The sequence below is a fragment of the Centruroides sculpturatus genome, unplaced genomic scaffold (assembly GCF_000671375.1).
Source record: "Centruroides sculpturatus isolate CEXI.00-Female unplaced genomic scaffold, Cexi_2.0 scaffold1208, whole genome shotgun sequence".
In the NCBI taxonomy this organism is placed as follows: Eukaryota; Metazoa; Arthropoda; class Arachnida; order Scorpiones; family Buthidae; genus Centruroides; species Centruroides sculpturatus.
Window position 1 is genome coordinate 82848 of NW_019385347.1, and position 13720 is coordinate 96567.

At 30.6% G+C, this 13720-nt stretch overlaps 1 protein-coding gene and 1 long non-coding RNA gene across 3 annotated transcripts in view; one reads left to right on the forward strand and one right to left on the reverse strand.

Annotated features, from left to right (window-relative positions):
• The first annotated feature begins 175 nt into the window (after positions 1-175).
• Positions 176-7437, forward strand: LOC111637935. The gene is made up of 3 exons (XR_002758760.1): positions 176-289; positions 4181-4247; positions 7310-7437. It is a non-coding gene; the product is annotated as an uncharacterized LOC111637935 (long non-coding RNA).
• The window catches only part of LOC111637934 (neuronal PAS domain-containing protein 4-like), a 52486-nt gene continuing 46094 nt past the window's right edge, over positions 7329-13720 (reverse strand). Inside the window, exons 7-11 of one of the 2 annotated variants that reach the window (XM_023383545.1) lie at positions 12761-12867; positions 12084-12237; positions 10626-12005; positions 8810-8907; positions 7329-7736 (exon numbers count right to left, since the gene is read on the reverse strand). In XM_023383545.1, coding sequence (XP_023239313.1) covers positions 8856-8907; positions 10626-12005; positions 12084-12237; positions 12761-12867 — 1693 coding nt within the window. In that variant the 3' untranslated portion in view covers positions 7329-7736; positions 8810-8855. The remainder of the gene's footprint in view (positions 7737-8809; positions 8908-10625; positions 12006-12083; positions 12238-12760; positions 12868-13720) is intronic. The other variant, XM_023383546.1, reaches the window with a different exon arrangement.

Genomic DNA, 13720 nt, shown 5'->3' on the forward strand with positions numbered 1-13720 from the left:
TGTTTTTTTTTTTTTTTTTGTAGAATAATGTTGAATTTTAAGAAATAAAAATACATTTAAATACGTACAAAATATTAAACTTACAATTTAAAAAAGTTCTATTTTGTTTCTTAATTATATTGATTACTATAACAACCGGCGACCAATTAGAATGAGTCAGACGACTTTTTTAGCACGAGATGTTTACGTATAACGAAAATTTGCATATATCTTTGCGGAATAATGGCGAATTTTAAGAAAATGTAAACTTTCAACTCCATTTTTTTAAAAACACATCATCGTATTAAAGGTATATCGTGGTTTTTTTCATAATTTATTTCTTTGTTTTGTATATAATTAATTTCTCGGCCAAGATTGGAGTCGCATTCTTCGTCTGCCTACGTTTACTCGGGATGTAATATTTTTGTAAACAAAGCCGTCTTTGCAGAAAGCTTTTAAAGTAAATCAAAGGCAATTTTCCATTTACGTCCGACATTTCGAAAGAAATAAGTATATACATTTGTGTTTCTAATCATACACATGGCTCGAGAGCGTGATTCGACGCCAAAACATTTTAGTTGTGTGACGTAGACAAAGTTAAACTTTTGTAGATTGCGATAACGACTAACAGCAGATAAATAATGCGATTATTTAAAGGTTTATTGTCTTGTAGGAATTGACCCATGCCTTTAAGCATTTACTTCCAAGTACTACATTTTCGTGCATAATTCTCTCGATATGGCTTACGGGCATATAATTAATTACTAAATTTATAAGAAAAACAAAAAAATGTAGATTGGACCCGGGCCTACTTGAAGGATTTGGCAGACACTTCCGGTATGCCCCGGAAACGGATGATTGAGATTTTTGACGGGCATATCGGTGGGTCCCCGATCGATCACGCGTAATATGGGGAAATTGGAAAAAAAAAACGGGTGGCCTTCTGCGTATGTTTCCAAAATGGCGGTTTGCTGGGTGCCCGTGTACATGTTGCTGGAAAGCGAATCGCCACTGATCAAAAATAACTCGCTAAACAGTGGGAGCCTATTTGGAATCTGTGAACTTCGGAATATTGAGGTTCAAGTATTGTTTTAAAACGTTCTTTTCGGATAAAATGCTTTTTGATTAATCTGGACGACGTAGAAGTATGATTAATACGTTAATAAAGCATCGAGTTTATAATAATAGTATCTTTATCAAATGGAAAAGTGAGCAGAATTTTCCTGTATTAGAGCTGTGGGTCCACTTTGTTTATCCAAATTTAAAATGTATAATACTCATTCTGTTATGTTTTCATTATATATTGGATTTTGTAAATTACTGTTTTCTTCGAGATGGTTTATTTTTTTATAAATCAATCGAATGAAATTCTGTGCAAAAAGAGCTATCTATGGATGAAATCTAACTTACAGAGCCAAATTGGAAGTGTGAAATCTATTTATCAATTCAATGCCAATGCTCCGTCTTTTATGAATCGTAAGTTCTGTTGTAAGTTCTGTTAACGATGCTGTCAGATCATTTCGGAATAATTCATTTGTCTTTACTGTTATCCACCAGCAATTATCTTTTACATAAAAGCAATAGATTACGCGTGACAAGCGTGGAGAGTCACACTGAGTGAAGTGAAAAAATATACGATCTTGTCCGTGTTTTGTACTAATTTTATACTTTACTGTGCATAAGATGCCGAGTCATTGTTAGAATTAAGAAAACAAGAGAAGGATAGATTTCTTTACAGGCAAATTTTGTGAATGAGGATATGTTTGAAAAGTTCGGCCTTTATTTACTAGAAATAAAATTGTCTTTATTAAGTTCCAAAGACAAGATTCCCTTCTTTTAGGCCTATAGATAGAAATAAGGGAGTTGAATTATTCCCGCCAAGCACGGAATTGTTATATTATTTTATACTGTATATTGAATTAAGTTCGGTAATCGTTTACATATATTGCTGAATATTTGCTTCCTATTTTAAATCGGAAGAGTTTTGAAGAATGTTTGAAAAAGAAGAAATCGTCGTGATGACATTATAAAAGCAACTGGTCTCGGTCCACTCCAGGGTGTTTTCCTGTTTATGCAAAAAGTCTGTAGCTGGATAGCCAATATAAGCCAAGTATGTGAACACTATCATACCCGAGGTGAAGACGTGACTGTAGAGAAGCCATTAGAAACCCACCCAGAGCAGGCAAGGTTCCCATAGCCCAGACCTGTCATCCTTTGCCGACAGAGAACGGGTCCAGCTCTTACTATTGTCCTAATTCTATTACTCGAGTGATAACAAGCGCAGATAAGAAGGAGGAAATGATAGAGTCGAACTCCGACACTCTGCAGCGATGGGGTGAAGAGATATCGAGGAAGAAAGCAAATGACAAATGCTACGACTGCACTTAGCCAGGCACGATCGTTAGAACACTCCTTCGACAACTCTTCCTTCATCATTTGGCAATTTTAAATCTATTTAAGTGCAATTTAAAAAAACTCTATTTTTTTAAATTCAAGTTTATTAATTTTTCAGACGAACACGTCAGGTTTTACGAATATAAACATAAAATAAATCTTAAAATTCGCTAAAGGTCTTGAACTGTATACATAAAATTATTTTTTATTTCTTCTGATAATGAAAAATAAATAACGGGTTTTAATCTATTAATCAACTTTCAATTCCTATTTTTTAAAATATTAATTATATAATTTTGTTAATAATAATAATTATTATTATATACACGGAATTCTAAAGTTCTGTTAAAATTTTAGAACAAGAAAAATGTTTCTACATTTTTATTATGTTCATTAAATAAGTAATATATAATATTGTATATTTTAAAATAATTTCTTTCATACTTTTTGCGAATTACAATGCAGATTTGCGTACAAAATTGTTTTAAAAAGTGATGAAATTAATTAGCTTAAGTAGGTTTAAGCTATTAAATGATCAATAGCGTTGGCTTGCTTGATAATTAAGACTGAATTTGCATATTTTTCAGGTATTTTTTATCAACAATTTAAATATAAATAAAGCAAAGTAGATTAATATTTATTCTTATTTTATTTATTCATTATTATTATTATTATTTTAACATTTTAAAGTTTTATTCTTTAGCTAATTATTCTATATGTTTATTTGCAAATTTACAATGTTAAAAGCTTAAGAACATTGAAGTAAATGCAAACAATCATGCACAATAAATTCATTTGATGTTTCGGGGTTCGAATATTAAAGTTGATTATCAAGTAACAAATCAAAACAAAGATATAATTTTAATAATAATAAATCAAATAACAATTTATATTAGTTGATATTTCATTAGAATAAGATATTGTGTTACTTTGACTTTCATCTTCGCTATCAGTTATGGACAGGCAAGAGCCCGAATATTATACTGTAATGATGTAGCGAATAAGTTAATGTATAAGGGCAGCCCAAAAGTCAATTAACCATTATAAAATTAACTTGTTGACTATTCAATTATATTTTATCATTAACAAATTAGCAAAAAATTGATAAACTGCTTACAAAATCATGGTTACCTGACTTTCGGATGAACCTGTACATAGCATTTAGTTACAATATAGACAGTGTAAGTAGAGTAATGCTATAAATAATATTAATAGAAATTTTTATGTAATTAAATAATGCAGATAGACATTTACAAAACCAGCAAAAAATTATAGATGATTCAGAAAGATTTCTTCACTGAAGTTTTCTGCTTAGACATCGTACAGTACATAAACTGCAATCTCTGTCCATAATTGATGGCGAAGGTGAAGGTCGAAGTAACACAATATCTCATTCTAATGAAATATGAACTAATATAAATTGTTATTTAGTTTAATTATTATCTAATATTGCATTATTAAAATTATGTCTGTTTTTGGTTTACTGCTTATTAATCCATTTATATTTAATTCACTAATTTCCTTCATAATATAGGATGTGTGTGTGTGTGTATACCGGCATGTGAATAAATTTATTACATGTACAATAAAAGGCATAAAAGAATAAAATATAAATGTAATTTGCGTACACCCTATAAGGATCTGTGATATTTATATAGTCCTAATAGTTATTAACTTTTAATTTTAGATTTCATTACACTTGTTCTTATTTTTATATTCACAAAAGAAAAATTAATAATTATAAATACAAGTAAAATGCACAGAAGGAGTATTTTATTTTTATTTCTTTGTTTCTTGGTTATTCTAGATTAATTTAAAATGAAATTTAAAAGAAATGATACTTCCAGTTTAAGCAATATTCAAGGAAAATACAGGTATGTAATTTTTTTTTACTCAGATTTTAATTACTTTCGCTTTGTAAGATTCGAAAGAAACTAATTTAATTACATTGAAATTTCATTTAAAATAAAATTATGTTTTTTGCTGCTGTTTAAATAAAAGATAAATTTATGAATTAGATTTAAATATATAACTTAACCAAAAATGTTAATTTTCTTATATAATTAATTAAAAACGAAAATATAAATTCTAACCGGACCAATTATAGCGTGTATAAATGGAATTTGAAAATAGTAAATACATATCTACTTAGAAAGAAAATTAACAATATAAGCTATATAAACTATTTAGAATTTCCTATCGTCACTTTCATAACGAATAACTAATATTTAACATTTTATAACCGATATATGTAAAATGAACGACAGTTTTTCTCGGTGTCAGTGAGCATCGTGGTAGTGTATACGCTATATATTCGAATTTGAATTCACATTTATCTACTTATACGTCAATTTTTATTCCAAAATGAAATACGTTTACTACTATTGTGACTTTTAATTATTTAATTTGTGATTCCACGTGTTTAACATAATTTTTTATATTGTTGTCATTTTAATGAATGCTTTTATTATTACTGAATTTTATTTTCATTAGGCTTTCAAATATAAAATCTGTAATGTCTTTTGTCCTTTAAAGCATTATATTTTTTTGTGATTAATCGACTATTTTTTACGGATTCGAAATCTTACACATCTTATTATGAAATGCCATAGATAGTCCATATTCTGTTTAATTATGCATACTTTTTTTAATTTTTCGTTATATATTAAGAAAATTTGAACATGGCATCTTCTGTAATACATAAAATAATTATTAAAATCATATTTTACCAACTAAATCTATTCCTTATTAAATGTTTAGATGATAACTAAGATCTCAAACTTTTTTGTAGTAGTAAAAGTAGTAGAACTTTTTTCTTTAATTTTTAATTTTGCATACGATCAAATTATGCATTTTTAATTTATGGGTAACATTAGTAATGAAAAGTAGAAAAATTGAAAAATATTTTAAAATATATAATGTAATTTACTACAGAAGGTATTCCAGGCGCCGTTTAAGACCTGTTTCATCAAATTTGGACTTCAATTTAATATGTTTTTTTTATCAATGCTTAAAGTTCATGTCTAGCAATTACATTATTTAAAATACTGTACTTTTTATCTTTTCCTCTCTTTAAAGATGAGATTTCCGGGTTTTCTTTACGTGTGTTATACGTAAATAAGAGTCTGTTTCTCATGGAAAATCCTCCCGGAAGGTATCCCACTAATCCAATCTTCTCTTTAAAAAGAATTTACCAGCAAGTGTATGGTTATTTTCTTACTGTAAGATCTTTATAGATTGTGTAGAGACCCATAAGCTAGTTTATCTTTTTACATAATGCTAATAAACTTGAATATTTTATTTCATCTGATACAAACGTTTAATTGCAAAATTCAATGATATTTTCATTTAAAAAATTGCTTAAAAATTAAGAAAATATTTGATAATTTTTAGCTTGGAAAATATTTAAAGCGAACTTTTTATTTTGGAATGTAGATTTATAATACAGAAAGAAATAGATTATAATTATCTAATTAAAAATCTTATAATAAATTCCATATTCGAATTATCTTTTTATTAATAGAAACTTCAATGCTCGGATTTCTCCCTTTTTATGTGTATTGCGGAACTGACAAAGATTTAATAAATTGTGTTGAGACGAACTGACGTAGATGCGATTAAAGAAAATTAAACAAGTTTATTCTTAAATCTTTAAAAATTACTAATAAATTAAATCCAAATATAGTTTAAAGAAAATATTAAAAGGAGTTAGAAGACGGGATAAGGAGTAGCCTATCATCAGAAAAAACTAGTAATTTATAGTAGTAATTTATACAGTAGAACTTAGTTAATCTGGCACCTACGGGAACTAGTGGTGCCGTATTGACTAATGTCTTTGTATTTCGAAAAATTCGTTGTTATATATTTTGCATCAGCGCAGCGGATTCTGCTTTATCCTTCTGACTTGTTTTACGCACGTTCTTTAAACAATACAGTGCACAACTATAGTGTTAAGATTGATTGAAAAACCCGTAAATGCGTTAAACACGATATTGCGCAAAACCGACATTCACAATAATCGTGTGTATATATTAAAAATATATGCACACGATTATTGTGAATGTCGTATTGTGTACACAGGTATTGTATTTCCGTACAGTCGTTAGCGCACCGCTTATCCAAACAAATCCCGATTGGCGGAATACTAATATGCCGGACTATCGTCTATTTTTAGGATGACTGGATTATCGAATTAACGAACTTTTACTGTAGTTAAATGAATGGTTTATACCAATGTTTCCAGCCCGATATCAGTCCGTTGAAAACTCGAAAAGTTAGAATACGATGAAGTAATGAATTAACAATTAAAATAAATTTGTTAATTTAAAACTTTATTATTATTTCCCGAATGAAATAACTTATTACATAATATTGAGCAAAAATTACGAACTTTTTCCATCTCGAATATACCACATACGTAGTGTAAATAAATGCTGTTCGTGGCGCATTTCAGACGTTTAATCAATCGAGATTTCCTCAAGAAAAGTTACCATAAAACTTTGGGAAATATTTGATTATTAGAAATATAGATTTATGTAATCAAACCGTAATTTTGATTTTATTGGCATTTTTATTTAAAAGATAAACGGGTCTAAATATTTTATATTCGTAAAACTATTATCACACGATCGTTTTCTATAAAATTACAAACATATGATATATGAGTATAATTAAATATATAGGCAATATGTTTAATAGAATATATTAAAATTCGTTAGGAGATTTGTGAGAATATGGTAAAGCAGACTTACCGAAATGAATCATTTATATTCTTTAATAATTTAGTCCACAAAGGATGTATTAAAATTTACTTTTTTCGTCTCACGAAAACCCTAAAGTTTACGTTTATGCTGTAAAGTTTCAGTTTTAACTTTTAAGAAAGGTATTTTATTGGTAATAATAAAACGAGATTAATTCAAAACTTCTTTATTTTTAGATAAAGATACAAATAGATAGCCGTGTATAACCCTTCCTATACAAGCTAACATTGCAGAAAATATTTTTGATGTTTGTTGGTGGTTCCTTTCGTCCCTTGCAATTTGTTAACCTACAGATGAATGAATCTATGCGAAACAAGACGTGGACAGATAAGCCACCTTGTCCCATAAAACAGTAGAAAAAAACACTATCCACACTATAAACAGATGAAATATGATAAAATATATATTTATATTTATATTTTTTAATAATATTTGTTCCTTTGATTGTCCTCGCATTTTTAAATGTAATTCTTAAATATACATGCAAGCATGAAGATGGATCGATGATGATGAAGAGTTGACAATATGTCATACACTCGTAGTCCAACAGCCGATGGACTTAATGCACAATTTTGTTCTGGATTGCTTCATTTTTCTTTATGTCTGCTCGAAAAAAGAAAAGAATAATAAAATTTTAGTGTCGTCATTATTTTCAGTAGAAATTATAAGATACGCTTTATTTTTATTTAAATATTTTGGATTAATTTTTATTTTTAATTTTAAAAAAATGTGTATATTTTTCCAAAGTTACGTTAGAAATTGTAACGTAATTTGCTGTGAGGGAATTCAGTTTAAATTGGTGCAAAACGTAATGAAACCTATTTTCTGTATTTTTATACTTTTAAGGGTTGAATAGAGTTTAATAAAATATTAAAATTTTTATGATTTTATTTTATATCGATATCTTCGAGAAAATATGCATTTTGATAGAAAGATTTAAAAGAAATGTTTCGTTTGATTTACTATTTAAATGTAGCAGAATTACGAAAATATATTGACGAGGTTTTATGGTATTTTGTATACTAAGGGGAAAAGTAAGTTATTTTTATACTTACTTTCTTAATATAGAGTTGTATAAGATGGGATGAAGAATTCATATATAGTAAAGTATAAAATTTAAAGTAAACTAATTAAATTTTAAATTAATTTTGTACTTCAAAAGTGAATGTGAACTGCGATTTTCTCATAAACAGTGCAATTTTCGTGATGTTTTTAATTAGGGAAAATCAGTATTAGATGGTGAACAAAAGTTTATTGACATTCGATTTATTCATCTATTTTTACAGCAATTGCGCGTAAACAGCGCACACAACAAACACGGCTTTCAACTAACACAATATATAAATACTTGGCGTTATATTTTAGTTATACAGTGATTGAACGTATTCACCATCTAACCCTCATTTATCCAATTGCCTTTATTATTGATGAATATTTCAAATAAGTTCTCGTCTCTTTAGTTTTCATATATATGAATAAAATAAGTTTAAATGACTTTCTCATAATTTTTCAGACTAATAGTCTATTAGTGTGCTAATTGCTTTAATTCCTGGCAAATAAAATGCTTATTTTCTGTTTTAAAACAAGTTTAGTTTCTACGCTTAATTTTAAGAAACAGTTATTGTTTTTGGTAAGATTAAGATTTATTTGTTAGTAATACTTAAAACTTTTCATACTTTTTTGCATCTTATGGTATGAAACATCTAAAAAATCCGTAATCCTTTAGTCGGATGCGTTATTGGATGGCCAATGGATACGGCATCCGATCTTGTTACTTGAATCCGTTTGAAAAGAAATAAAAGAAAATCTTGTAAAATAATTATCATTAAGTCCTTATAAAGTAGTGCGGGATTTACGCGCTGATGATTATCTATTTAAAAGTTATTTTATTTATATTCCTAAAAATTAAATAGTATTGGACTACCAATATCTTTTGTGCATTCGTTTATAATTTAAGCATATAATGTTTTAATTTTTTTAACAATTAAAAAGTACTGTAAGTTTTAATTAAAGATTATAGATAATTTTCACTGGTGATATTGAGGAATCACATTTAAAATATATATTCTTAGCATTACATTTAAACCTAAATGCACTTATCCATTAATACTACCAGTAATGACTTCTGTGCACTACGATCACTTCATAAAGAAATTAAGAGTAAATTTGAACTAAATTAAGAAATAATTAGTAATATCTTACATGAATTTTGTGCCATTCACCAGTAAATTTGCTATTTTTTTCACCGACATATAAAATTATTTGACACTTAAGTAGCCCTAAGTCCACTTCACCTATTCTGGATATTTTGATACGTGTTATTTTGCATAATTTTTCAAGAAATAAAAAATTACGATGTATGCGATTATTAAAAATTTAATAAAAGTTTTGAATTCTCATAAAAATTATACATTTTTACTAAATTCTGCTTTTATAAATTGTATTGTATCGCACTGTCTCGGATGCATGTATACTTAAATACTTTCCTTGTAATGTCTGCACTTATATGAATATAGCCTAAGTGTGTAATATTCAGAACGTGCCTCGGCTATTCTAACAGACCATTAAATGACCAATTTAACAAGATTCTATATGAAAAAACGAGGGAAAAAACTTGCAAGGGTGTACTGTACATTGCAATTAACAAGCCAAGTCGGTTAAGTAACACGATTGTGCAAAACACGGAAACGTGTTAGGCCTATCGGAACCAAGATGGTCACATTTGTGGATGAGTAACCCTAGTAACATTTTGCTTACCCGCGGCCCAAACTAATCGCCGTATTGTTGATTCGTGTAATTTAATACTAACATAATGTCTTTCCGGATGTCATGTGACGCTGTCGTTAATAACTGATTTAATGCGTTAAATTTCCAATGGAAAAATATAATGGTCTGTCTGCCACGAAGTTGCAGTTGTAAAAAAAATACTTTTTGAACATTCTTTGCGCGTATCTAAAAATAGGATTTTGCAGACAATCTACACTACTGACTAAACAAATATGACTCTATCTTATTCTTTTCTGATAGCTATTGTGTATACAGACAATTGTTCTATTGAGTATAATAGAAAATTGTTAAAGCGCATTAATCGGTTTTGGTCAGTCATTATTTTTTATAGGTAAGCATAAATATATATCCGGTCAATTATGACTGATAATTGCTTCATTTGTTCAGAAAAATATTGTGTTTTTTATTATATTGAATATCGTTCATTATTTGTTATAATTTTCGATACTTTTTCCATAGTTTTGGAGCTGTAGCCTAAATGTAACTGTTAAAAATTGCCAAAATAATTAGAAATGTGTAAAATCTGTTCTATCATTTTACACAAAAAAGGCTATTTTACACTGTAATGAACTCATTTTTGCTAGAAAGTAATAAGAATTACTTAAAATTTATTCTGTATCCTTTTTGATATTTTATACTTTTATAATTAAATTTGTAAATATATTGAGCTAGATGAATTATTAGTGCTACTGTTTTTCAACTCACCAAGAATTCCTTTCGTGACTGGAAAAGTTTGTAGTTCTTCCTAACATCTGCGGTGATGTATTCCTAGAAGTAGCTTCTCCAAACCTTACTTTCTTCCCCGTCGTACCCGAGACTAGACTTTGGTTTTCTGTCTGCGAACCGTAATTCGTTAAGGCACTACTATCCTGCTGCGGTGGTTCCCTATGATTCCAGGCTAATGCTTCGTTGTGAGACCACGCAATTTGATTTTCTGCTGTTTGATCTTTTCTGGGACTCCTTCTTTCCCTACAGTGATCGGAAGAAACGCTACTGGTCGAGGAAAGAGAACTTTCTCCCGTTTCCAGGTGACTATCTCTGGCTAAAGAAGTAGTTTTATGGACGGATAGTGACCTTTCCGAATACTGATATCCGTTTTTATTAGCATCGCTAATATCGTAACATGAATAACCAGCCGGAGTATTTCTGAAAGTGCACCATAAATCCGGTTTGGGGGATAAACTATATCTTCCTCTAATCGCATCTTCGGACAAGAGTAAATGATATCGCGTTGGATCAAGGGGAGGGAAAGACATTCTTTTTGTGCTTATATCTTGGCCGTCGTGGTTGTCTTGATGGCATCCGAGATCTTCTGTACCTCCCGCAAGAATACGAGAACTTTCTGAAAGTACCGAAGATAATGGTGGGTTGGATGTGAGAAGAACGGAATTTCCAGACATCAATCTATGAGGAGACGATGACGATATAATTAAAGACACTTCTTCGGTATTTGTAGGAGTTAAAGATTGCTCAACGTCCATTAGCTCTTTCTCAATTATCTGATGTTCTTTCTGACTTCTTAAAGTTCCAAAGTGAGAAAGGGAAACTGTGGCGAGCATTTCGGTGGGCCCATAATATGAAGCCGTTCCGATCTCCGCCATAGGAAGAGGAACAGGAACTGCTGCTGCTATTCTGCGATCGAACGTTGTGAGAGAAGGCGGATAGGTAAAAGCGTTTCTTGAATAATTTGGTCTTTTCGGCTGGTTTTGATCTAAATCTTGATTTTCTGGCGACGACGATCTTTTTAACTGCTGCCACTTGGAATCTTCACAACTTGTAGAATTAGCCATGTATGGTACTGGTAAAGTTCCGTGTGGTGGTGGAGGTCCTCCGTACTGGAGGACTGTGTGACCTGGATGCTGAGAGGAACCGTTCAACGGTGCACCGGGCGGAGGTAGATGATAAGGCGAAGGATGAATGGCACCTCCAGATGGAGTCGGATGAGGATAAGGCATCATCGTAGAATAATAACTAGGCAATCTGGTAGCGTGGGCTTCGTACGCCAAACTATAGTGCATTTTGGAATGAAGAGAATAAAATTGATAGAGCCAACTGTTGGCCCTCATCACAGCCGCTTCTCTTTCACTGAAAACAAATATAAATTTTTAATTGTTTATTTGTGAAAATCCTGTAAACATTACAGTTGCAGTTTAAATATTTTACCTGAGTACTTGATTAGTGCAAACAATAACGGGTTGTTGCGAACTATCGGAACTGTCTTTCACTTGCAAAACTACGTGAACCCAAATCCACTTTCTACTTTGAGATTCCAATCTTATTAGAAGAATACAAGATCTCTCTTGTTCGGATTGCGTAACTAAGAGAAAATAAAAATCAATAAAATTAATTAAAAGTATCAAAGATATTGTTATTTTTAGAATTTTAATTAAAATACAATAAACAATTATTTATTAATAGATATTTGGCAGAGCACCAAATGTGAAGGTCGTCACGATCTTCACGCCGGCTGACACCGACAGAAACAGATTGTATTCTGAACAGGTGATGGAGTTAGTTCTGGTCAAGGGAAGTCAAACTGTCTTTCGACATGCGATAACAACACAATAGATGGAGAGAATCCTTACTGCCAGTTCATAATCTGATAGCAGTGAGTAGTAAATGGATGCAGTAAATAGGCAGTTATTATTCTGTACAGGGGCTCTTTTATTCTTTAAACTTATCCGGACAAAGTTTTTATTATCGCATTCTAAGAATGATTAAAACAATAAAGATATCGACCGCTGTATGCTGCAATTTAGATTAGAGGTTATTCTAACAAATGAAAGATTCAAAGCTAAATTGAATTTTATGGTTTCATCTCACAAAAACTAATTACTTACTTAGTCGATGCTTCGATTGGGCTTCTCTCAAATGATCACAGTGAACCAATTCGTACCACGATAATCCCTGAAGATTTGATTTTCTATATCCTAGATGAAATTCTCCACTGGAAAAGATTTGAAATTAAATAATTAATCTTGTGATATTTTAATTTTTATTTTTATAAATTAAGCTGGAGAAAAAAGTTTGAATGACTTTCATCCATAGGTTCCGGCGATTGTTTAGAGCTATTTTTGATTAGATGGAATTATCCTACACGCGAAGGGGAAATTACTTTCTGTTCGATAAAAATCTTTAATTCTAATCACTCAAGGAGGAAGCTCTTTGAAATTCCTTCTATAATTTATAAGGATCGATGGAAATGTAGGACATTTAAAATAAATCTTCATTACAATAAATTGAAATGCCGTAGACAATTTATTGAAATTCGTCGGAATCGAAGCAAAGGGGATTCATGCGTTATCCTTCATCATTTACTCGTACAAATTTCACTTTCATGCATACCATAGGCAAAACAATATCTCGCGTGCTTTCCCTTTAAAGAACAAAGCTTCGACCTCCAACGGACGAGGTTAGGAGGTCAAGGTACGTGACGCATTCTCACGTGACATCATCCGTTGTCCCTGACCCGTATCGGACTTCTATACCTCTTATTCCGAGGATAATCGTAAAAAAGAAGTTCCGGACTCGATTGGCAGAGATCAGTCGAACTGCATATTTTCTCCGTTTTCTACCAGGAAATCCAACACGGTTGAACTTTGTATAAATATATACAGCCTCTTTTATTGTGTTCCGTGCCGGATCGTGACCTTAGCTAAGTTAGTAAGCAAATTTGGATACGCTTGTCGGTGTGACAGATGTTCCGTCTCCCTATTGGTTAACGAAAGGGATCCGCGTGACGGCCGATATTTCTGCCGAATTTTGAGTATAGCTCTGATTGGCCGAAGTTGCGTAGGGAA